This window comes from Natator depressus, chromosome 10 (genome assembly GCF_965152275.1).
Source record: "Natator depressus isolate rNatDep1 chromosome 10, rNatDep2.hap1, whole genome shotgun sequence".
NCBI lineage: Eukaryota > Metazoa > Chordata > Testudines > Cheloniidae > Natator > Natator depressus.
In genome coordinates, this window is record NC_134243.1 from 33,113,463 (window position 1) to 33,137,815 (window position 24,353).

At 43.2% G+C, this 24,353-nt stretch overlaps 1 protein-coding gene across 4 annotated transcripts in view; it reads right to left on the minus strand.

Moving 5' to 3' along the window:
* ADCY9 (adenylate cyclase 9) overlaps window positions 1-24,353 on the minus strand; it is a 193,103-nt gene that overhangs the window by 37,550 nt on the left and 131,200 nt on the right. For all 4 annotated transcript variants that reach the window (XM_074965688.1, XM_074965686.1, XM_074965687.1 and 1 more), the window contains exons 5-6: window positions 19,170-19,272; window positions 6,642-6,850 (exon numbers count right to left, since the gene is read on the minus strand). In XM_074965688.1, coding sequence (XP_074821789.1) covers window positions 6,642-6,850; window positions 19,170-19,272 — 312 coding nt within the window. The remainder of the gene's footprint in view (window positions 1-6,641; window positions 6,851-19,169; window positions 19,273-24,353) is intronic.

A 24,353-nucleotide genomic window follows, 5' to 3' on the forward strand; every position in this document is an offset into this window, starting at 1 on the left:
AAAAGGGGGTGATCAGCAAAGCAAGCTATATTGTGGAGGTTAGAAAATGTAGGAATAAAGTGAGAATTGTTAGAAGTCCAGCTGAATTCGTTCTTGACAAAGAAATTAAAATAAATAAGAAAGAGTATTTTAGGTATATAAATAAAAAGAGAATAAGGAATTATGAGGGTTGGGCCGCTATGCAGCATGGATGGGAAGGAGATAAAAGGTAATCTAGCTGTGGCCCAAAAACTAGATGAATAGTTTGCTCAGTTTTCAATCATGATGATAATAAAGAACACGTGCATGAAGGCAGTATGGCTGATGGAAATGAGTGTCTAGAAATGGAAAATACCACCTCTGAGGTGGAAGAAAAATTTAAGTCGTTAATGGGCTCAAATCAGGGGGACTGGGTAACTTCCACCCCAGAATATTGAAAGAACTGGCACATGAGATTACTAATCCAGTAGCAAGGATTTTTATCTATTCAGCAGTAGTACCATATGGCTGGACAATAGATAACGTCATACTTATATTTTTAAAAGGGGGAGAAAAGCGATCAGGGCAATTACAGACTTGTTAATTTGACCTCAGTAGTATGCAAGATTTTATAACAAATCGTGAAAGAAAGAATAATTAAATTAATAGAGAAGATTACCAAAGGTAGATCATGCCAGTCTAAGATGATCTCCTTCTTTGAGAAAATAACTGATTTTTTAGATATGGGAAATACAGCAGGACTTCACTAGAGTATTTGACACTGTGCCTAGAATGATGAATTTCAACTGGAACAGGTGCAGAGAAGAGCTACAAGCATGATCAGGGGAATGGAGGGGCCATCTTATGGGAGGGGACTAGAAGAGCTTGGCTTGTTTACCCTATTTAAAAAAAAAAAAGGCGCAGAGGGGATATGATTGCTCTCTGTAAATACATTAGAGGGATAAATACCAGAGAGGGTGAACAGCTATTTAAGCTTAAGGACACTTTACCACAAGAACAAATGGATATAAACTGGCCAGGAACAAATTCAGGCTGGAAACTAGAAGTTTTCCAACCACCAGAGGAGCCAGGTTCTGGAACAGCCTCCCAATAGGAGTTGTGATTGTATGGCAGGGTTGCTTGTGATGGTAGGGGCAGGGCTCAGCGGTCCTGGGGCTCACTTCTGGTGAATGTCCTGTATTCCTAAACTTCATAATTCAGGGTTTTCAACTTGCCACTGGTAGGGGTCAACAAGGGATTCCTGTCTACCCCATGTATTCTGGGAGGTTTTTTTTTTTTTTCTAAATCTCCTTCCTCTGAAGGATCAGGAGATGACCACAGGTAGAGATGGGACACTGGGAGGTGGGGTATGGGGAGTGGGCTAAGGATCTGAGATGGCACCAAGAATTCTCTCAGGTGCTTAGCTGGCTGGTTCTTGCACATATGCTCAGGGTCTAACTGATCACTACATGTGTGGCTGGGAAGGAATTTTCCCTTGGGTCAGACTAGCAGTAACCTTAGGTTTTTTTGTTTTTGTGCCTTCTTCTGTAATGTGTGGGTGTGGATAACTTGCCAGGATTATCTGGGTCTATCTCAATCATTTCCCTGCCATTGCAGGAACCTTGGGAACTGGTGCACCTCAGTCCCTCCTATTCTCAGCCAGTGGCACATAATATTCCAGTCTCCTGTGGGCTGTAATTATTTAGTCTCATTTCGGTTGTTGAGTACCTGTGTGGACTTAAATTCTATGACTCCTGCTTTTGGCCTTAACCCTCTAAATTGAACTTGGACCACATCCCCTGCAACCCAGGCCCTGGATTTGACCAACACCCCATAGCTGGGATCCTGACTAAAGTACCAAAATCAAGGAAGTATGTAAATAAGGCAGAGATAATGCACCTTTTGCATCGGTGTACTGCACAAGTCATAATGCAAATAGAGCTGGCTCACTCATCTCTAGCTCCAGAGAAAACATTTTGCATATAGTCAATTCAAATAAGTAGAATATTTTTTTTAAATCCACCTTATAAGCTATATTATCTTGACATAGTTAAGTGCATGATCAATACATCTTGCTTTATTACTGAGGTAAGATGAAGGAGGAGATTCTGGCAGCAGACAGACAAAACACAGCACTTTGTAGAGCCAACCAAAAGACAACTATTTTTCTGCTTCTTTCTGCTAAGGTTGCATGTGTTGTCACTTTTTAACACTAAAATATGTATATAGCTTAGAAGGGTACTGCACTCACCCCCACAAAAACCCAAACCGAAACAAACAGAAACTCTCCCTCCTCACAAGTCTGATTTTCATGCACCCCCAATTCACACTGACTTAAATGGGGGTTGAGGTGCTCCATAGCTCGTTGCCTCTGGAAACTCCAGTTAATAAGGATGTCACAGATATAGCATTCTCTCCAGCAATCTCATTCATACTGATCTTTAATTCAGAACAAGAATAGGTTGCCAAAAATACCTAGATAATGAAAGTTCCTAGGCATAATGGGCTGAATTCTACGAACAGTATTCTTGTGCAATAGTTCCACAACCCCTACGGAAAGTGACTACAATTTCACTTGTATGCAAGTGTTGTGTTGAAATGAAACTTCATGCTTACAAAGCTGTAGCTGCCCCATGCCCATTTTCTAAGACACATTACATTTTATAAAATAAAATATCAGACTCCAAGTTTCATTACACTGCACCGGGAGGCTAAAGCAGCCATATTTCAAAGAGAGGGGAGGACATTCTTTGCATTGCATTTATGCAGCTGAAGATGACACTTCCTGTCCACTTATACATAGAGGTTTCATACCAAGAAAAATCTATTTACTTATTTATTTAATTCTTATAGCACCAATTTCCATAGTAACTGCATGTTTCACTTACAGAGATTCAAACAAGTTATTATTGGACGGGACTAAAATAAATGCCGATGTTAAAAAAAGGTTACGTGTTTTAGGGATTTCCTTTCCCTTCCACATGATACTCCTTTAGCATGAACATTCCAGTAAGTCTTGAAAGTATTAATTTTTTTGTAGCTTAATAGGCACATATTGTTCAACACCCTTCAACCCCTCTTCATTCCAGCTAGACTAGGCCCTGGATCACAAAAGCTGCACTGAATACTCTTGATTACTGGACTTGATAAAAAATTAGAACTATATACTAAGATACTTTGCTGAAGATATCTGGAGAGAGAAACTAGAAGCATAACAATCTACTAATTATTTACAAAAGTGAGCTATCTGTTGTGGTTATTACTTTATATAAAGGAATAGCAGTTGTACAGAAATTACGTTTCTTGATACTTGATAAATATTCTGTGAATGGTTATTAGCATAAATGGGATAAATGGTAGCATTTTGTATTGCCAGTGCATTATTTATTGCAAATCTAAGACAGCAATGATTTCTAAAGATGGAACTGCATAAGATATGCATCTCAAGGTTGGATGCTTGCTTACTGGATACCTTTTCAAATGTAAGAGATTACCTAGACAAAAACACTTTTCCAAGCTAGAGTTAAGTTTGAGAGCTGGGGTAAATTTTTCAAAAGCGCCAAAGTGACTCAGGAGCCCAAGTCCTATTTTCAAAAAATATTTAGACACTTAGGAACCTAAGTACCATTGACTTTCAATTAACTGTAGGCTTGTAGGTGTCTAAATCACTTTTGAAAATGGGACATAGAATAAAATTTTCAAAAGCCCCTACATCATTTAACAGTCTATGTCAGTAACTTAGGGTAAACAAAAACAAAATAAAAAATTAAAGGTATGTTGTAGATGTAAAAAACAACAACCCCTTTTAGAAACCCAAGACATTCAGAGTTAAGGTTAAACTTAAAAGAAACCCAATAATTTAATAATATGGAAATGCACAATCAAGGCATCCAACATTTAATTTTGTCCCAATAGCAATTCTCAAAGAGAACACCACCATTATTTGTCCACATAAATTCACCTCATTAGTGACCACAAAAACTAGACTGCTTTTCTTTTAATAGCACAGCAGTTATGCTGTCTCCAGTCATTGTTGCAGTCGTGCACGATCCAATTGCGATTCCTGATTACACAAATAGCATACTAAATGCAATCATCCCCTCTCTCCTTAATATCTCATGTGTCACCAATTCCAGAATATCACTAAACTCAGAATGTGTGTGTCTACATATAAAGCATACATGATCAGATCATTAATTTATAGCACTTGCATGAAAATAGCATAGATTAGTGTGGTGACGAAGAATCACATTCAGTGTTGAAGAAATTAGAACAAAACAAATAATAAACAAAAGGTCATGTGATGAATATTTTTGACATTGTACCCACAAGCTGTATTAGCTTAATATTTTCTCCACATGTAACATGTCTGCAGCTTTAGATATCAGACTTCTTAAAACCTTAATGCAAAATTCACATATCTTACAAAACAGGCTTGGAAGGAAAAAAGAAAGTTTGGAAACTGGCCTCTCTACAGTGTGGAGTTAAGACTGTTTGGGTGCCTTAATTAACAAATCTTGCATTTGAGTTTCTTCCAAGTTAGATCTTAATGCTGAACTTCCTGAGTTTCAAATGATGTTTTCTTGCCAGATACAATATTTGTGTAGGGTTATTTAAAAACAATATTATTTATTTTGCAAAATTCCCCAGGTAAGGACCAGGGTTCTGCTGTGCTAGGCACTGTATTCTTAAAATGCATTTCTAACTCTGCAAAATGACTGTGTAAAAGCTTGCATCTTCTTCCTCAACAGATGTCTTTCTTGTAGGTATTCATAATTTGTATACATTTATTTTAGTGACAAATACATGTTTACTGATTTTTACTCTTGTAGGACCAGCAAAGCTAATATAACTAAGAATGTGGATTGTATTCTATTCTTCTGCATCATCAACAGAATTGTTTGCTGATTTACAATTACAAGCCAATGCTGTTACATCTATGCAAACCCAATGGGTTTTCACAGATGTAAATGAGGGCATAATTAGCCCCACGCTACCTTTTTTACATGCACAATCTTTCCACAAGATTAATGCCTTTTTTGGGTGAGAATTTCTTTAGGGTTTCTGGTTTGTTATGTTTTTTAAATGTCTGTGACATTCACAGAGGGGCAGGGAGCAGCATCCTTGGTGGAGTTCCTAAGGCAGGGAGCAGCATCCTTGGTGGAGTTCCTAAGTTTGACAGGGCACTGTGAATGTAAGAAATAGGAACTGGTTCCTGTCTCCCCAGCCAGTCTCTTGAAGTCACCACTCCTTTTTGCCCAGCTTTTCTGCTCCACCAGGTTCCATATTTTGATTCTTGATCCCCCTCTCATGTTTGCTTCCTGCACCTTCTGAAGTCCACAGGACTTTATACAAGCTGTGGCAGATTACCAGGTACTGCAGGATTGATGTTGGTCTTACAAAGGCTCAAAAGAGGCCTCTACCTACTCTAAGTTGCACCAAAGGACAATTTGGTTCTCAGTCAGCTGTAGGACTGAACGAAGGGGCTGGTCAAGGGAGGCAGATTCCATTTCCAAGCTGAAATCTTCTATTGTTTGTATTGTTTAATTAAACCAATAGCTAGATCTTTTTAAGAAACACATCAGAAGAATTTTAGCATAATGAATTTAGTATTTTCTTAACATGCAAAGTGCATATCAGGGCAGCATAACTGAGTACACAGCCATGGGGAATAGGAAGGAGCCTGGGGGCAGAAAAGTCCATGCTTTTAAAAAAAATTCACTTATTATCTTCAATGGTTGTTAGGGGACCAAGGCTGAAGCAAAAGGAGCAAGGATCAGGGCTCCCTTGTTCTCCTAAAGTACGCAAATTTTCTTTCAGAAAAATGCAGGAAGCAGGCCCTGGGAAGTCTGTCCCTAGTTCACAGTGAGACTCTGGGTGTGGTGCAGAGCAGGCTTTCCCACTGAAAGAGTAGGGAGGAGAGACCTAGCGACTAATTTGCGTTTAACATGGCATGCTCATAACAGGAGGGTCAGGAGCTTTATATAAAGAGGCTCTTCTAAGTCTTCACTGCATGCTGGAGAAAGTAGCACTATAGGGAAGATGCTGTCCTAAAGCCTCTGGATGCTATAACCTGTCAGATACATACAAGTAACTGAAAAAATCTATCGACTCTTAAGGAGAAGACCTTGAAAGACCAACAACACTTTGACCACTACACATCTTTAGGAGATTACATTCTATGTCGCTGTGTGTGTCAGTTTGGTGTAATAAGAGTCTCCATATTTAAATAATTGCTCCATCCCTGTCATATTCTATTCTTCACTTCCATGGTGCAGCATGACTTTTGGAGCGGGTATCAAGAAAGAGTTTAACTTCTCCCTCAAGCATCAAGTACAGACCACTGTTGGAGGCAGGATACCAGACTTGGCAGATCAATTATTTTATCCAATATGGTAAATCCTGGTAAATCATAATGCACTACAGCAGGCAGTGAAAGATTCAGTGTGTACAACATTCTATTTTTAATTAAAAAAACCCTCAAATTATTTTATTGCTGAGTTGTAGGCAAAACAGTATCTTTCTTCTCCGCACCCCTCCCCACCTTGTTCCCCAAACCCCACAGACTGGGAGAGCAAGTTCCTGAAGCTGTTTTAAAACTAACGTTTTCAAGCCAGCCACCATTTTAGTTCTTGGGGGTTGCGACCCCAGCCATTTCCCGTACTCTGATTCACTTTATTTACCTAATTGAGACGATAAGAGACAGCACCTCTAGCAGGATGGCAATGATGAACACCACAACTGCTGCAGGTGGGGGAGGGGACAGGGCCATCCCATGTTTCAGGAAACAGGTGATCGAGAGTATAAGGAAGACTGTTGTGGACAGGAACACATCCAGGAGTGAACTGAAGGTAGCACTGGCAAACGTCTTCACAGGAGCATTCTTTATTACCTGTTTGGAATATGGGGGGTGAGAGGAAGTGGAAGAAAACATGAATAAGGTTTTCTATTCTGATTACATTGTACTACACACCAGAAACATGTCTGAAAACAAAGGGAAAGAATACATAGCACTTTGCCAGCTCAGCACCTCAACATAAATACTGGATGACCACTGTGAAAGGAGTTGGTAATCTCAGTCCAGTTCCTGGTGGATGAGTTCAGATCACAAAAAAATCATCAACATTTCCACCCTTGTTCACAGACATATTTTTAATGGGCTCAAAGAATGTTTTCAGAATGCTAATAATATAGAAAGATTACTGTGACACTCTGTACCTCAGGGGAACAACCAGCACCCCCATGTTCATCCTTGTAAAATGACTGTGTGGTATCCAATGCAAAGTTTGTCATGTCGGGTATCTTTGGAAGGCTCATGATGCACGGAGCACTATTGTTATAGCAATGTTATAGGTTATAATTTCATGTATGTAGTTATGAGGCTGAAAATGTGTCCTCAGCTTAAAATAAGCCCAGGCAAAAACTCTCCAAGAGCAGAGAGGCAGTTCATACCTCATCAGGGCAGGTATGGGACAAACCCAGCCCAGCCTCACAGGAACAAAGGACGCTGGCCTAGGCAGCAACAAAAGAATCTGTTAGACTCTCAAGGGAGTCAGCACCCTTACTTTGGTCAGTTTGAAACTGTGATGAGGTAATGCTCACCTGAGTCTGAAGGGGGGGGGGGCAAAGCCAAGCCAAGAGGGAGGAAAGGACACGATAAAAGGGAATGACATTTGGCATGCTCTCTCTCTCTTCCACCTACATCTACAGACACCACACCAAGTGACTGAAGCGCTGATCAAAGGGGAGAGCCTGGCTGAAGGACAACTAGCCAGCCTGTGGTGAGAAGCATCTAAGTTTGTAAAGGCATTGAAAGTATTAAGATCAGCTTATAACGCATTTTGCTTTTATTTCATTTGACCAAATCCAGCTTGTTATGCTTTGACTTATAATCACCTAAAATCTATCTTTATAGTTAATAAACCTGTTTGTTTATTCTACCTGAAGCAGTGCATTTGGTTTGAAGTGTGTCAAAGGCTCCCCTTGGGATAACAAGCCTGGTACATATCAATTTCTTTGTTAAATTGACAAACTCATATAAGCGTGCAGCATCCAGTTGGCATAACTGGACACTGCAAGACAGAGGTTCCTACGGTTGTGTCTAGGACTGAAGATATTGGCTAGTGTCATTTGGTTGCACAATCCAAGCAGCAGCTTACATGCCAGAGGCTGTGCTTTAATAGCCCAGGAGTGGGGGTTCTCACAGCAGAGCAGGGTAAGGCTGGCTCCCAGAGTCAAGGACTGGAGTGACCTAGCAGATCACTGGTCCGGATAACACCAGAGGGGAACGTCACAATTTCACAAAAAGCATGTAAAGACTAGGTAAAAACGTTCTCAAGAACTCAAGAGGGGATAAAAAGATAGAAAATCACTTACTGCTATGCACAATCTAATTCTCAACACATATGCATAATGCACAATCTAATTCTCAAATCAATCACTTGGAGGGTGCAGTTGGAGCAAGAGTATCAATCCCAGGACCCAAGGGGCTCTATCCAGCCTTCTTGATGTATTTATTTGGCCTCCCTGGCCAAAAAAAACCCAACCCACTTCTGGCTATCATGATTACAGAGAAAACCTTTTCAATGAGAGTCTGCATGCAGTTTGAAATAATTACTCAGAGGTGTGAACTCCTTCATCTTTCCTTTTATCAGCCTTAAATCTAGAAACTAACGTTCAGGTGCGCTGTTGAGGTAAACAGCAAACTGAGTAGAGTTTATAGTTCTTGTCCCCATTAAAGTCAGTTTAGAATCTGGATCACAAGAAGCAGCTTCCATAGCAAATATCTTACTGCTGGAAACAGAAAAAGAAGGAACAAATTGTTGGCTGTATCCAGATGTGCACTGACTCACAAACATGCAAGGCTCATTCTTCTTCATCAGTGTACTAGTTCATAATGGTGTCAAATCCTCAAACACTTATTCAATCTGTACAGGACTAAGGTGCCACAAAGACAGAATGAAATGTTTGCCTGCCATATTTGGTAGTTTGTCATCCTTTACCGAATGCCTGTGTGTAAGAAAAGCCAGGATGAAAAATTATTTAAAATTAATGGCATAAAATCAAAGGTGGCTTCTTTTCTGTGTTCAAGGGAAGATTAAACAAAACAGTGGGTCAAACCTGAATAAATTTTTTTCAGGTTCATGCAGCATTTGAATAAAGCCTAATTTGCACTGCCAGAAACTCTAATGCTTACTAATTTATACACATATCATATAAATCAGAGTTCAAAATTAGCAATGATTCAAGGTCTTCACTAGTCCCATAGGGTCACCAAATCCAATTGTGCAGCCTAATGACTAACTATGTTTTGACAGCAGGTTTCAGGTATTTTTGCTAGTTTTAGATATTTCTTTTCACTGAGCAATGTGACCTGCTTTTTAATTAATGAAATTAGAACAGGGAGCATAGGCTTTCCACATCATTAGCAAACAACCAACATACATTTCTGAACCAGTTTCAAACAGAGTTGACTGCTAGCTCCTAGATAAATATCAATGAATGGTAGTATCTGATACGAGGGGAAGCTCACAAAGCAGATAAATTAACTTGACTCCTTTTGGAATTCTTTGAGACTTAGGAAGTGTCTCTGTAAGATCCACTGTATAGATCTTGGCAGTGGACTTGGATAATGCTGTACATGTCCTGTTGTGCTTCCCCCAAGGGTACATACTGCTCTCAAATTCTGTGAAGTGATGTATATGCCGGAACTCCCTAAGCAATACGTATAGCTTAATATTTTTAAACATATGGCGTAATGAATAAAACAGTTATAGAGGGAAATACACAAAGCTCCACAAAACCTTTGCAAATACTTGTTCATTCAACAAATTAGAGGAATATTGGCTAAATAGTAAGGTAGACGTTTACATAATTTATTAATATCTTCAAATTAAATTAAACATTCTAGAGGTGACTGAGTCTAGATTTGAGAAACTGGATTATTGATCATGGAGTCAGTGACAGGAAAAGGAGCATGAGCAGTGGATTATTAAACTCCATAATAGAACAGGTAAAAGTAAGCTTTCAGAGAGGGGAAGTCCTTTACGGAAAGTGATCAGCAATTTACATTCTAAAATAGATAACGATATTTCATTTCACACTATTCCAATATAGCAATAAGCTGCAAATTTCTACTTTAGTAGAATATTTGGTGCATGCTTTCAATATGCTATAATTTCAGAAAAAGACAGGTTGGGGAGGGAAATAATGTTTAGTTCAAAAGGAGCCCTAGTGATCCCAAAATAGAAAACTACTACTAATTTTAGAGGAGGGAGTCCTTTACTTTTCTCTCCATATTTATTTCTCCCTCCTTTTTCATTTTTCCTTACTGTTCACTACATGCCAAATGTCTCAGACTGGAGGAGAGATCAATAACAGAAAAATTACCACCTGATGATTTCCTTTCTGGGACAGACTTCTCCTCCAATCCACCCCAACACAGAGGGGTTTTTCAGGTATTTCTAGAATGGCCTCTTTATAGATTAGTGTAGTTATTGTGGAGGAAAAATCCAGTAGGCCTAAACTTCCCAAGTAGGCCTAAAAACCTTTGGTCAAGCTAACTGTGTGTTTAAAAGCATAAGGAGAGGCTGAGGAAAATTCCATTGTGGGGCAGTTACAACAGCACAGCTTAAGAAACGTAACCCCACAACTAGAAATTAGGAAAGACCTGTTAACTGCAAAGAACAACCTGTCAATAACAGGAAAAGCTTGTTTTGCTATATCCCAAATAAGGAAAGCTACTGTTAGAGCTTGCACTATATGTCTAATAAGGGAAAATGCCGTTAAAGGAAGTGTGCTTAACAAATTGTGGTTTTCAGCTATATAAACTCCTGTATTTTCTGCTGATGCAGAGCAGCTATGGCTGACTCTCCCTGTATACGTATACTTGAATAAAGGATCCTCAGGCGATTCTGATTTCAAGCACAACACGTAGTTAATTTTCCACCACATTATATAAGGCATCACTATTAAGAGTTTTCATGTATCTAATAAGACATAAGTGTTCCAATACAGCTCTGGAAGATTGTGTCCAAGCCCAGGAACCCAGTGGACAAGCATAAATTATTTCTGTTATTGCTGGAAGAGCAGTGCAGTAGAACTGGCAGAGGACAGCACCAGAAATGAAATAATCAAGATACAAAATTTTCCATTTTATTTTAGTCTTCCTCCTGTAAAACCAGGGGTCTTAGTTACTCTGAGCCCAAATGTACAAACCTCAGAGGCAAAAAAAAAGCTAAAACATTTTAAAATATGACCTAAAATAGTTATGAATCTTATAGTTTTGTATAGCACACATCACTGTAGTATCAAAGCACTTTTCTATATCTAAATCATAGAATATCAGGAAGGGACCTCAGGAGGTCATTAGTCCAACCCCCTGCTCAAAGCAGGACCAATCCTCAACTAAATCATCCCAGCCAGGGCTTTGTCAAGCCTGACCTTAAAAACTTCTAAGGAAGGAGATTCCACCACCTCCCTAGGTAACACATTCCAGTGTTTCACCACCCTCCTAGTGAAAAAGTTTTTCCTAATATCCAACCTAAACCTCCCCCACTGCAACTTGAGATCATTACTCCTTGTTCTGTCATCAATTACCACTGAGAACAGTCTAGATCCATCCTCTTTGGAACCCCCTTTCAGGTAGTTGAAAGCAGCTATCAAATCCCCCCTCATTCTTCTCTTCTGCAGACTAAAGAATCCCAGTTCCCTCAGCCTCTCCTCATAACTCATGTGTTGCAGTCCCCTAATCATTTTTGTTGCCCTCCGCTGGACACTTTCCAATTTTTCCACATCCTTCTTGTAGTGTGGGGCCCAAAACTGGACACAGCACTCCAGATGAGGCCTCACCAATGTCGAATAGAGGGGAACAATCACGTCCCTTGATCTGCTCGCTATGCCCCTACATATACATCCCAAAATGCCATTGGCCTTCTTGGCAACAAGGGCACACTGTCGACTCATATCCAGCTTCTCGTCCACTGTAACCCCTAGGTCCTTTTCTGCAGACTGCTGCCTAGCCATTTGGTCCCTAGTCTGTAGCGATGCATGGGATTCTTCTGTCCTAAGTGCAGGACTCTGTACTTGTCCTTGTTGAACCTCATCAGATTTCTTTTGGCTCAATCCTCTAATTTGTCTAGGGCCCTCTGTATCCTATCCCTACCCTCCAGCACATCTACCTCTCCTCCCAGTTTAGTGTCATCTGCAAACTTGCTGAGGGTGCAATCCACTCCATCCTCCAGATCATTAATAAAGATATTGAACAAAACCGGCCCGAGGACCGACCCTTGGGGCACTCCACTTGATACTGGTGGCCAACTAGACATCGAGCCATTGATCGCTACCCGTTGAGCACGACAATCTAGCCAGCTTTCTATCCACCTTATACTCCATTCATCCAGCCCATACTACTTTAACTTGCTGGCAAAAATACTGTGGGAGACTGTGTCAAAAGCTTCGCTAAAGTCAAGGAATAATACGTCCACTGCTTTCCCCTCATCCACAGAGCCAGTTATCTCATCATAGAAGGCAATTAGATTAGTCAGGCATGACTTGCCCTTGGTGAATCCATGCTGACTGTTCCTGATCACTTTCCTCTCCTCTAAGTGCTTCGGAATTGATTCCTTGAGGACCTGCTCCATGATTTTTCCAGGGACTGAGGTGAGGCTGACTGGCCTGTAGTTTCCAGGATTCTCCTTCTTCCCTTGTTTAAAGATGGGCACTACATTAGCCTTTTTTCCAGTCATCCAGGACCTCCCCTGATCGCCATGAGTTTTCAGAGATAATGGCCAATGGCTCTGCAATCACATCCGCCAACTCCTTTAGCACTCTTGGATGCAGCGCATCCGGCCCCATGGACTTGTGCTCGTCCAGCTTTTCTAAATAGTCCCGAATCACTTCTTTCTTCACAGAGGGCTGGTCAGCTCCTCCCCATGCTGTGCTGCCCAGTGCAGCAGTCTGGGAGCTGACCTTGTTCGTGAAGACAGAGGCAAAAAAAGCATTGAGTACATTAGCTTTTGCCACATCTTCTGTCACTAGGTTGCCTCCCTCATTCAGCAAGGGGCCCACTCTGTCCTTGACTTTCTTCTTGTTGCTAACATACCTGAAGAAACCCTTCTTGTTACTCTTAACATCTCTTGCTAGCTGCAACTCCAGGCGTGATTTGGCCTTCCTGATTTCATTCCTGCATGCCCAAGCAATATTTTTATACTCCTCCCTGGTGATTTGTCCAATCTTCCACTTCTTGTAAGCTTCTTTTTTGTGTTTAAGATCAGCAAGGATTTCACTGTTAAGCCAAGCTGGTCGCCTGCCATATTTAATATTCTTTCTACACATCGGGATGGTTTGTCCCTGTAACCTCAATAAGGATTCTTTAAAATACAGCCAGCTCTCCTGGACTACTTTCCCCCTCATGTTATTCTCCCAGGGGATCCTGCCCATCAGTTCCCTGAGGTTGTCAAAGTTTGCTTTTCTGAAGTCCAGAGTCCGTATTCTGCTGCTCTCCTTTCTTCCTTGTGTTAGGATCCTGAACTCGACCATTTCATGGTCACTGCCTCCCAGGTTCCCATCCACTTTTGCTTCCCCTACTAATTCTTCCTGGTTTATGAGCAGCAGGTCAAGAAGAGCTCTGGCCCCTAGTTGGTTCCTCCAGCACTTGCACCAGGAAATTGTCCCCTACACTTTCCAAAAACTTCCTGGATTGTCTGTGCACCGCTGTATTGCTCTCCCAGCAGATATCAGGGTGATTGAAGTCTCCCATAAGAACCAGGGCCTCCAATCTAGTAACTTCCGTTAGTTGCCGGAAGAAAGCCTCATCCACCTCATCCCCCTGGTCTGGTGGTCTATAGCAGACTCCCACCACGACATCACCCTTGTTGCTCACGCTTCTAAACTTAATCCAGACACTCAGGTTTTTCTGCAGTTTCATACCGGAGCTCTGAGCAGTCATACTGCTCTCTTACATACAATGCAACTCCCCCACCTTTTCTGCCCTGCCTGTCCTTCCTGAACAGTTTATATCCATCCATGACAGTACTCCAGTCATGTGAGTTATCCCACCAAGTCTCTGTTATTCCAGTCACATCATAATTCCTTGACTGTGCCAGGACTTCCAGTTCTCCCTGCTTGTTTCCCAGGCTTCTTGCATTTGTGTATAGGCACTTGAGATAACTTGCTGTTTGTCCTGCTTTCTTAGTATGAGGCAGGAGCCCTCTCCTTTCGCGCTCTCCTGCTTGTGCTTCCTCCTGGTATCCCACATCCCCACTTACCTCAGGGCTTTGGTCTCCTTCCCCTGGTGAACCTAGTTTAAAGCCCTCCTCACTAGGTTAGCCAGCCAGCTTGCGAAGATACTCTTCCCCCTCTTTGTTAGGTGGAGCCCATCTCTGCCTAGCACTCCTCCTTCTTGGAACACCGTCTCATGGTCAAAGAACCCAAAGCCTTCTCTCCGACACCACCTGCGTAGCCATTGGTTGATTTCCACGCTTTGATGGTCTCTACCCAGGCCTTTTCCTTCCACGGGGAGGATGGACGAGAGCACCGACTTGCGCCTCAGACTCCTTTATCCTTCTTCCCAGAGCCACGTAGTCCACAGTGATCCGCTCAAGGTCATTCTTGGCAGTATCATTGGTGCCCACGTAGAGAAGCAGGAAGGGGTAGCGATCCGAGGGCTTGATGAGTCTCGGCAGTCTCTCCATCACATCGCGAATCCTAGCTCCTGGCATGCAGCAGACTTCTCGGTTTTCCCGGTCGGGGCGGCAGATAGATGACTCAGTTTCCCTGAGGAAAGAGTCCCCGACCACCACCACCCGCCTCCCCCTCTTGGGAGCAGTGGTCGTGGAACCCCCATCCCTAGGACAGTGCATCTCATGCCTTCCGATCGGCGGAGTCTCCTTCTTTTCCCTTCCCTCAGATGTATCATCTAGTCCACTCTCCGCATTAGTACCTGTGGAGAGAACATGGAAACGGTTGCTTATCTGTATCTGCGCTGCTGGTACATGGACGCTCCCCTTTCTTCTTCTGGAGGTCACATGCTGCCAAATTTCTTCACCGCTCTCCTGTCCTCGCTGCGCAGCCTGCTCTGAATCTTCAGAACATTGTGCCCGAAGAAGCATATCCTGACATCATGACTTAAAAGTAATTGGGATCTTATTTGGCTGGATGGAAGAGCTACATGTCCCATTGGAAAACTGAGCTTCTTGCTTTGCCAGTAGTCTACAAACCTCATTATATCTATATAGGCATGGGATATCAGTCATTAAACCTTTTATTTACTAAAGATTCAGCACTGCCTATCCCAAGACTATTGTAATTTTGGGGGGAATGAAATATTTTGAAAATACTTTTTCTGCAACCTGTGAGGAATATAAAGAACATATGAAGCTGTGAAGTTGGTGACAGTATTATCCGCCCTCATTTGGAATATCTGCATAATCCACATGTTGTTTTGACATTTGAGTAATGCACCCATTTTACAAATCACACTGATAAAACCCTTAGCCCTGTAACACACTATTGCATGCTATTTATCTAGGGTTCTTATATGCCCACATCAGTTTAGCAATCTGAGGGTCTCACAAAATTATGATAAACACACGAAGATGTAGCTCAGGGGCGGGCAAACCTTTTGGCCTCAGGGCCACATCGGGTTTCTGAAATTGTATGGAGGGCCGGTTAGGGGAGGCTGTGCCTCCCCAAACAGCCAGGCGTGGCCTGGCCCCCATCCCCTATCCGAGCCCCCCTGTTTCTTGCCCCCGACGGCCTGCCCGGGACTCCTGCCCCATCCAAACCTCCCTGTTCCCTGTCGGCCCCCCTGGGGCCCCTGCCCCAACCACCCCCCCTGTCACCTGACCGCCCCCAGACCCCCTGCCCCTGACTGCCCCCCGCTGCCCCATCCAACCTCTCCTCTTATTTCTGACTGCCCCCCCAGGACCTCCGCCTCGTCCAACCACCCCTTCTCCCTGACTGCCACCGAGATTGCCCCCTGCTGCTCCATCTAACCTGCCCCCTTCCTGACTGCCCCCCGGGACCCTGCCCCATTCAACCCCCCTGTTCCCCACCCTCTGACTGCCCTGACCCCTATCCACACCCCTGCCCCCTGACCACCACCCCGAACTCCCCTGCCCTCTATCCAACCCCCCCCTGCTCCCTTACCGTGCTGCCTGGAGCACCGGTGGCTGGCGGCACTACAGCCGCGCTGCCCACAGCACCAGGACAGGCAGCCGTGCCACCTGGCTGGAGCCAGTCACACCACCGCGCCAACACAGAGCACCGGTTCAGGCCGCAGCTCTGCAGCTGCGCTGTCCAGCAGGAGCTCACTGCCCAGAGCATTGTGCCGGTGGCACAGTGAGCTGAGGCTGCAGGGGAGGGGGAACAGCAGGGGAGGGCCTGGGGCTAGCCTCCCGGGCCAGGAGCTCAGGGGCTGGGCAGGAGGGTCCCACGGGCCGGGTGTGGCCCACGGGTCATAGTTTGCCCACCTCTAACGTACCTACTGCTCTTTCCTCTTTTCCTTCCATTTGGAAAGTACTGAATGTAGTGTACTATATATGGCATGTGTAAATATTATTACATATGTACACACACATAAATACATTATGTTATTAACGTCCAGTGCTCTATCGTGGTTTATAAACAGCAGCAAATATTTACTACCAGTTAAATTTTGTAGGCTTGATTTTTTCCTTGTTTCACTCAATTTATTGACAAGAGCAGGTGCAATACTAGCATCTGAAAAATAACAGCTTACATCTATTATTTAAGCATCCACACTAGCAGAAATTAAATGTAAATTCTCTCCTTAGTATCATGACACAGCTTTTACTCAATGATAGAGTGAGAGTTTCAGAATGCACTAAAAACACATTTATGCTTAATTGTATTATAAGGTAAACTAGAGATGTCTGAGGGTTTGTTTTTACTACCACGCTAAATTGGCACTGCTGCATTGATGCAGCAGAGCCGATTTAGCGCGTTTGGTGAAGACATCTTACGTCAATGCGAGAGTGCTCTCTTGTTGATGTAATTACTCCACCTCAACAAGAGAAGGAAGCTATGTCGGTGGGAGAAAGTCTCCCATTGACATAGCATGGTGTAGATGGTGCTTAAAGTCAAAGTAAGTTACATTGCTCAGGGGGGTGGTTTTTTCACACCCCATGAGCGACATAACTTACATCGACTTAGGCAGTAGTGTAGACAAGCCCTTATTTATTAAGGCTAAAATTACAGGAAGATAGGGACTGTGGCCAAGGACAATGCAATCATATGGTACAAGAATTAAGGAAGAAATATCCCCATAGGATTTATTTCTTATCAGTGATAGAGGGAAGGCTGGGGGGACGGGATGGGGGACTTAACTCTGACATCTGAAGTTGATATTTACTAGTAAAGAATCCCTTGGTACCAGCTGATGTCAAGGACACAAAGATACCTGCCATGTCTGAAAGTGGGACACAATGTAATAAAAAGACAAAAAATTCAGGACACTAATATTTGGTAGTGCAGAATTCTTAAAATGATGTGGAGTTCTTTAACTAAAGTCTTCTGTACTTCCGATTTCATACTGCAGTAGTTTTATGTAATTTACAACGAGATGAAAGCACGTTTGCATGAGGATGGGATAAACTTGGGACTGCAATAAGTATTAGAGAGCCAAGATCCAATTTTGTGAGTTTTCTTTCTGTAAGTTAAGATATTTGAAAAGGCAGTAAAGAGCATTTGCCTTCCACTATTATCTGATTACAGAATTGTGGCCTGGTGAAAGCTAAATCTAAATATGAAAATGAAGGTACAGTAGAACCTCAGAATTACGAACACCTTGGGAATGGAAGTTGTTGGTAACTCTGAAATGTTCGTAACTCTTAACAAAATGTTATGGTTGTTCTTTCAAAAGTTCACAACCGAACACTGACTTAATACAGCTTTGAAACTTTACTATGCGGAAGAAAAATGCTGCTTTTTCTTCATTTTTTTAGTAATTTATGTTTAACATGGTACAGTACTGTATTTGCGTGCCTTTTTTTTTTTTTTTTTGGTGTCTCTCTGCTGCTGCCTGATTGCGTATTTCTGGTTCCAAATGAGGTGTGTGGTTGACTGGTCAGTTTGTAACTCTGGTGTTCATAACTCTGAGGTTCTACTGTATAGTATAGAGTCAACAGCTGAAATGTATTCTGGTCCATTTTTACTGGTGAATGAAAACAGAATACCAGAAAGAATCTAATGTTCAAATCCTGGAAACTGATCACGACAGGTGAACTAAACTAAGGATTTATGCTGGATTTATGCTGGAAGTGGCCCACCTTGATTGTCATGCACATTGTGGGGAGAGTGGTCAGTTTGGATGAGCTATTGCCAGCAGGAGAGTGAGTATGTGTGTGTGTGTGGGGGGGGGTGAGAAAACCTGGATTTGTGCTGGAAATGGCCCACCTTGATTATCATGCACATTGTAGGGAGAGTGGTCACTTTGGATGAGCTATTACCAGCAGGAGAGTGAGTTTGTGTGTGTATGGGGGTGGGGGAGTGAGAAAACCTGTATTTGTGCTGGAAATGGCCCACCTTGATTTTCATGCAGGTTGTAAGGAGAGTGGTCACTTTGGATAGGCTATTACCAGCAGGAGAGTGAGTTTGTGTGTGTGGTGTTTGGAGGGGGGTGAGAGAACCTGGATTTCTGCAGGAAATGGCCCACCTTGATTATCATACACATTGTGAAGAGAGTGGTCACTTTGGATGGGCTATTACCAGCAAGAGAGTGAGTTTGTCTGTGGCGGGGGGGAGGGTGAGAAAACCTGGATTTGTGCTGGAAATGGCCCAACTTGATGATCACTTTAGATAAGCTATTACCAGCAGGAGAGTGGGGTGGGAGGAGGTATTGTTTCATGGTGTCTGTGTATATAATGTCTTCTGCAATTTCCACAGTATGCATCCGATGAAGTGAGCTGTAGCTCACGAAAGCTCATGCTCAAATAAATTGGTTAGTCTCTAAGGTGCCACAAGTACTCCTTTTCTTTTTGCGAATACAGACTAACACGGCTGTTACTCTGAAACCTGTAAACTAAGGTGGTCATTTCTCAGTAGTTCTAAATATTAAGTCATATTTGACACTCCATGATCCCAGTCATCATTGCAATAAAATTTGCAAGAACAGTGAGATAATTATTTTGGCTCCTATAACCTGTACAGAAAGACTGCTGACACCCAACCCAATTCAGGGAAAAACGCACCTCTTCTTGATAGCTGGTCCTGTAAGCCATCTCCAAGTCCCCATCCAAGAAGTTCAGGCTCAGCTTGTTAATAGGTGGTTTAAAGAAATAGTCTTTCATCAGGCTAAAGAGAAAAGAGAGACAATGTGAACAGTTTTAAAAGGAGTTCACTTAGCTGTAATTCTTCTTCAAAGATACCATTCACAGGTTTCTCACTCCTGGGTCTCTGCTTCCTGTGTGAAACTGGTGGTCTTAACAATTTTGATCTTTTGAAGTACTGGTAGCTTCTCATTGTTCATCAGAAGCTGCAGTACCTACAGCGGGGTGGGCAAACTTTTTGGCCCTAGGGCCACATCTGGGAATAGAAATTGTATGGCGGGCCATGAAAGCTTACAAAATTGGGGCTGGGGTTCAGCAGGGGGTGAGGGCTCTGGCTGAGGGTGCGGGCTCCAGGGTGGGGCCAGAAATGAGGAGTTCAGAGTGTGGGAGGGGGCTCTGGGCTGGGGCAGGGGGTGGGGTGCGGGCTCCAGCTGGGGGTGCAGGCTCTGGGGTGGTGCTGGGGATGAGGGGTTTGGGGTGCAGGAGGGTGCTCTGGGCTGGGATTGAGGGATTTGGAGGGTGGGAGGGGGGATCAGGGCTGGGGAGGGGCACGGGGGGAGGCTCAGGGGTGCGGGTTCGAGGGCGGCACTTACCTCAAGCGGCTCCCAGAAGCAGCGGCATGTCCCTTTTCCGGCCCCTATGTAGAGGCGCAGCCAGGCAGCTCTGCACGCTACCCCGTCCACAGGCACTGCCCCTGAAGCTCCCATTGGCTGCGGTTCCCAGCCAATGGGAGCTGCGGGGGTGATACTTGGGGCGGTGGCAGCATGCAGAGAAGAGTGCCCTGGCTGCCCCTACGCATAGGAGCTGGAGAGGGCCATGCCACTGCTTCTGGGAGCCACGTGGAGTGGTCCCCAACCCTCCTTCCCGGTGGGAGCGCCAGACCGGGGCAAGCCCCAGACTCTGCTCCCTAGTGGGAGCTCGAGGGCTCGATTAAAATGGCTGGCAGGCTGGATCTGGCCCGTGGGCTGTAGTTTGTCCACCCCTGACCAACAGCATCACTCTGCATTCTTAAAGTAAAAGGTGAAAATTCCCCAAAAAACATTTATAAGAAAATGAAACACTTCACTACAGATAAACAAACAAACAAATACAAACAAACAAGAGAAACTCACACTCTCAGGAAGACATTAAAAGCCTTTCAAAAACTTTCGAACCATAGGAGAACTGAAGAAATAAATGTCCCCAGATCAGCAAACGGTATACATTAATAGCTGCCAGACATTGACAGATACAAGAGACACAGCCTTTTTTTAACTGAAGAATATCAAATATCAAAAATGGATAAAATGTTGAAAAAAGTTATTAATAAAGTATTTTTCATTTCAGGGAACAGTACTTGCTTGTCACTGCCTTCAGAGACTAATAATAACTCTGCACCTTCCCAGGATCACACAACAACAGCACTTGACAATCCAGGCAACCAGGTAAAGGAATCTGAGACAGAGCTGGAGAGCTCAGCCTTGTTTCTGAGACAGGAGATCCAAAAACCTTTGGTAGAAGAGCCAAAGGCACTGATGAACAAAAAGAATGACATACTAGAACTGATGAGCCTGGCAGCAGATACAAGGAATATTTGTGCACTCTCTCACCTTTTCCTCCCAGTGCCTGGTGGAGGAGAAGCATACAAGAAGCCTCAATTCTGATTCAGTAGAAGGGCTTTTCTGAGCCAGAGATGGAACATTTTGAGGTTACAATGGATGTAAACAGATTTATGGCAAAAAAAGAAAAGGAGTACTTGTGGCACCTTAGAGACTAACAAATTTATTTGGGCATAAGCTTTCGTGGGCTAAAACCCACTTCATCGGATGCATGCAGTGGGAAATATCGTAGGAAGATATATATACACAGAGAACATGAAAAAATGGGTGTTGCCATACCAACTGTAATGAGACCAATTAATTAAGGTGGGATATTATCAGCAGGAGAAAAAAAACCTTTTGTAGTGATAATCAGGATGGCCCATTTCAAACAGTTGACAAGAATGTGTGAGTAACAGTAGGGGGAAAAGAAAAGAAAAGAACTCTTGGGGTCATTTATCAAACCTGATGCCAACTAAATGAAGATGCTGAAGGATCCCATGGAGCTGATCTCCACTTCTATTGTTTTCTCGAGTTGCTTACTCCTCTGCTGCTGACAAGGAAGTGTTCTGGAAGCCCCAGAAGCACAAAGTCAATGGCATAAGATAATAGAAAGGAGATTTTTCTATTGAGATGGAGGACGAGTCAATACCAGATATCTGGCCAACAACTTGGTACCAAAGTGCTTTTAATGTGTCAAGTTTTTAAGGTCAGCTTTCGAATGTCAAACCACAATCCTTGACTGGATCTCCAGAGAAAGACCAGAAGACTTCAACCATGAATAATGGTGATGATTTTAGTTCATTATCTCAGCCCTTGCTATGTACTGAAAGCATTATAGGAGGCACCAAGAAAATGACAAGTTACACTCTGACTAGATCTCCTCCTCCTGGGTTGTTAGAGCTATTTTTATTGAGCTGTCCATGAAGACCCGGGCATCCTTGCAGAGGCTAGCAGGGATTTCAGACACTCATCTGGCATTCTGATATGTCAGGGTGACATCTTGGCAAAGCACACTAAGGCCAAATTGCCGATGTATGAATATTATGAGCTTTTTTGGGTGGTTGCACTTTCTTCCTCCATGAAATCTTAAAAACAAAAGAAGTCAGAGAACGTAATTTCACTTCAAGAAACAAAGTGTCAAAAAAGCCAGAATGGAAAATAGGCCTCAAAGCGCCAAAGACTAGGGTCTAGTGGAATGAAGCACCAAGTCCAGTTGACTCTAAACAAGGTCAGGAAACAGACTCAGATATCATAGAATCATAGAATAACAGAGTTGGAAGGGACCTCTGGAGGCCATCTAGTCCAACCCCCTGCCCAGAGCAGGACCAATCCCAACTAAATCATCCCAGCCAGGGCTTTGTCAAGCCTGACCTTAAAAACTTCTAAGGAAGGGGATTCCACCACCTCCCTAGGTAACGCAATCCAGTGTTTCACCACCCTCCTAGTGAAAAAAATTTTCCTAATAACCAACCTAAACCTCCCCCACTGCAACTTGAGACCATTACTCCTTGTCCTGTCATCTGCTATCACTGAGAACAGTCTAGATCCATCCTCTCTGGATCCACCTTTCAGGTAGTTAAAAGCAGCTATCAAATCCCCCCTCATTCTTCTCTTCCGTAGACTAAACAATCCCAGTTCCCTCAGCCTCTCCTCATAACTCATGTGTTCCAGTCCCCTAATCATTTTTGTTGCCCTTCGCTGGACTCTCTCCAATTTTTCCACATCCTTTTTGTAGTGTGGGGCCCAAAACTGGACACAGTACTCCAGATGAGGCCTCACCAATGTCGAATAGAGGGGAACGATCACATCCCTCGATCTGCTGGCAATGCCTCTACTTATACACCCCAAAATGCCATTGGCCTTCTTGGCAACAAGGGCACACTGTCGACTCATATCCAGCTTCTCGTCCATTGTCACCCCTAGGTCCTTCTCTGCAGAACTGCTGCCTAGCCATTCGGTCCCTAGTCTGTAGCGGTGCATGGGATTCTTCCGTCCTAAGTGCAGGACTCTGCACTTGTCCTTGCTGAACCTCATCAGATTTCTTTTGGCCCAATCCTCCAATTTGTCTAGGGCCCTCTGTATCCTATCCCTACCCTCCAGCGTATCTACCACTCCTCCCAGTTTAGTGTCATCTGCAAACTTGCTGAGAGTGCAATCCACACCACCCTCCAGATCATTTACGAAGATATTGAACAAAACCAGCCCCAGGACTGACCCTTGGGGCACTCCGCTTGATACTGGCTGCCAACTAGACATGGAGCCATTGATCACTACCCGTTGAGCCCGACAATCTAGCCAACTTTCTACCCACCTTGTAGTGCATTCATCCAGCCCATACTTCTTTAACTTGCTGACAAGAATACTGTGGGAGACCGTGTCAAAGGCTTTGCTAAAGTCGAGGAATAACACGTCCACTGCTTTCCCTTCATCCACAGAACCAGTTATCTCATCATAGAAGGCAATATGCCTGTTGTAATGCCCTAACTGCTGCCTGCATGCCTCTGGTTTCTATTAATCAAATAGTGTTAGGAAAATAGAGATCGAAGGAAATTACCTGTGTAGTTAAACAGGAATCTAGTCAATGAAACAACACTAAAAGGATGAAGTGGTATGAAGAAAGGAGCTTCAAGTGAGCTGAACTGCGAAGGGTGCATATTAGGGTGCTCCTCTGCAGGCCACAGCTAAAAGAGACCTTAGAATGCACTGAAGTGCACCATAGATACTGTCATAGCTGGGATATGAGGAACAGTTACCAGTACCTCAGACAGTTAACATTTTTAAGAGCTGTCAAGGCTGATTCCCCACTGTGGCACTTCAAACAGCTACTAACAGGGATTTTATAGCTAACTGGCTAGCTGGGTGTCCATAAAAGGGAGCCTCCGCCCCCATTAATTTATTACAAGAGCCGAGAGAGTTCTTGCTGACCTCACACTGGAAGTAGAAATCTCAAGAACGTGAGTCTTTAAAGAATTAAGCTTAAGCATTTCATACTCTACCGTCTTGTTTATTTAGTTTTACTTTCTTTTAACAACCACAGTATTGCACAGAGTACAAATAAACATGGAAGAGCCCCATTTCTGTAACTATTAGTAAAACTAGACCTAAAACTCAAAGTAATAGTACATTGTTCACCAAATATACAACACAGTTCTTGGTAAAGCTCAATATAAAACAATGCAACATTTACTGTAAAAATGCAGAACTGTCACTTGCTTCAATTGGAGCATAGTAATTGTGCTCTGGTAAAAATGCACAGGATACAGTAATCTGTGTCAAATGACACCATACAGCTCTTACATGAACAAAATATACTATCGTCTTGCTTACTGCACAGAAGATGGTACTACAACTGTCAACTTGAACATTGGAACTGTTCATAGCACAAAGGTCTCAAATGCATTAACAAGAGTTAGAACTGGCATTGTTGTGACAGAGTGAAGACCGCAATTATACCACAAGGACAGGGTTCTTATAACCCTATCCCAGATAAACCAACAATCTTTCAGCAGTTCATTACTGCTGAGTT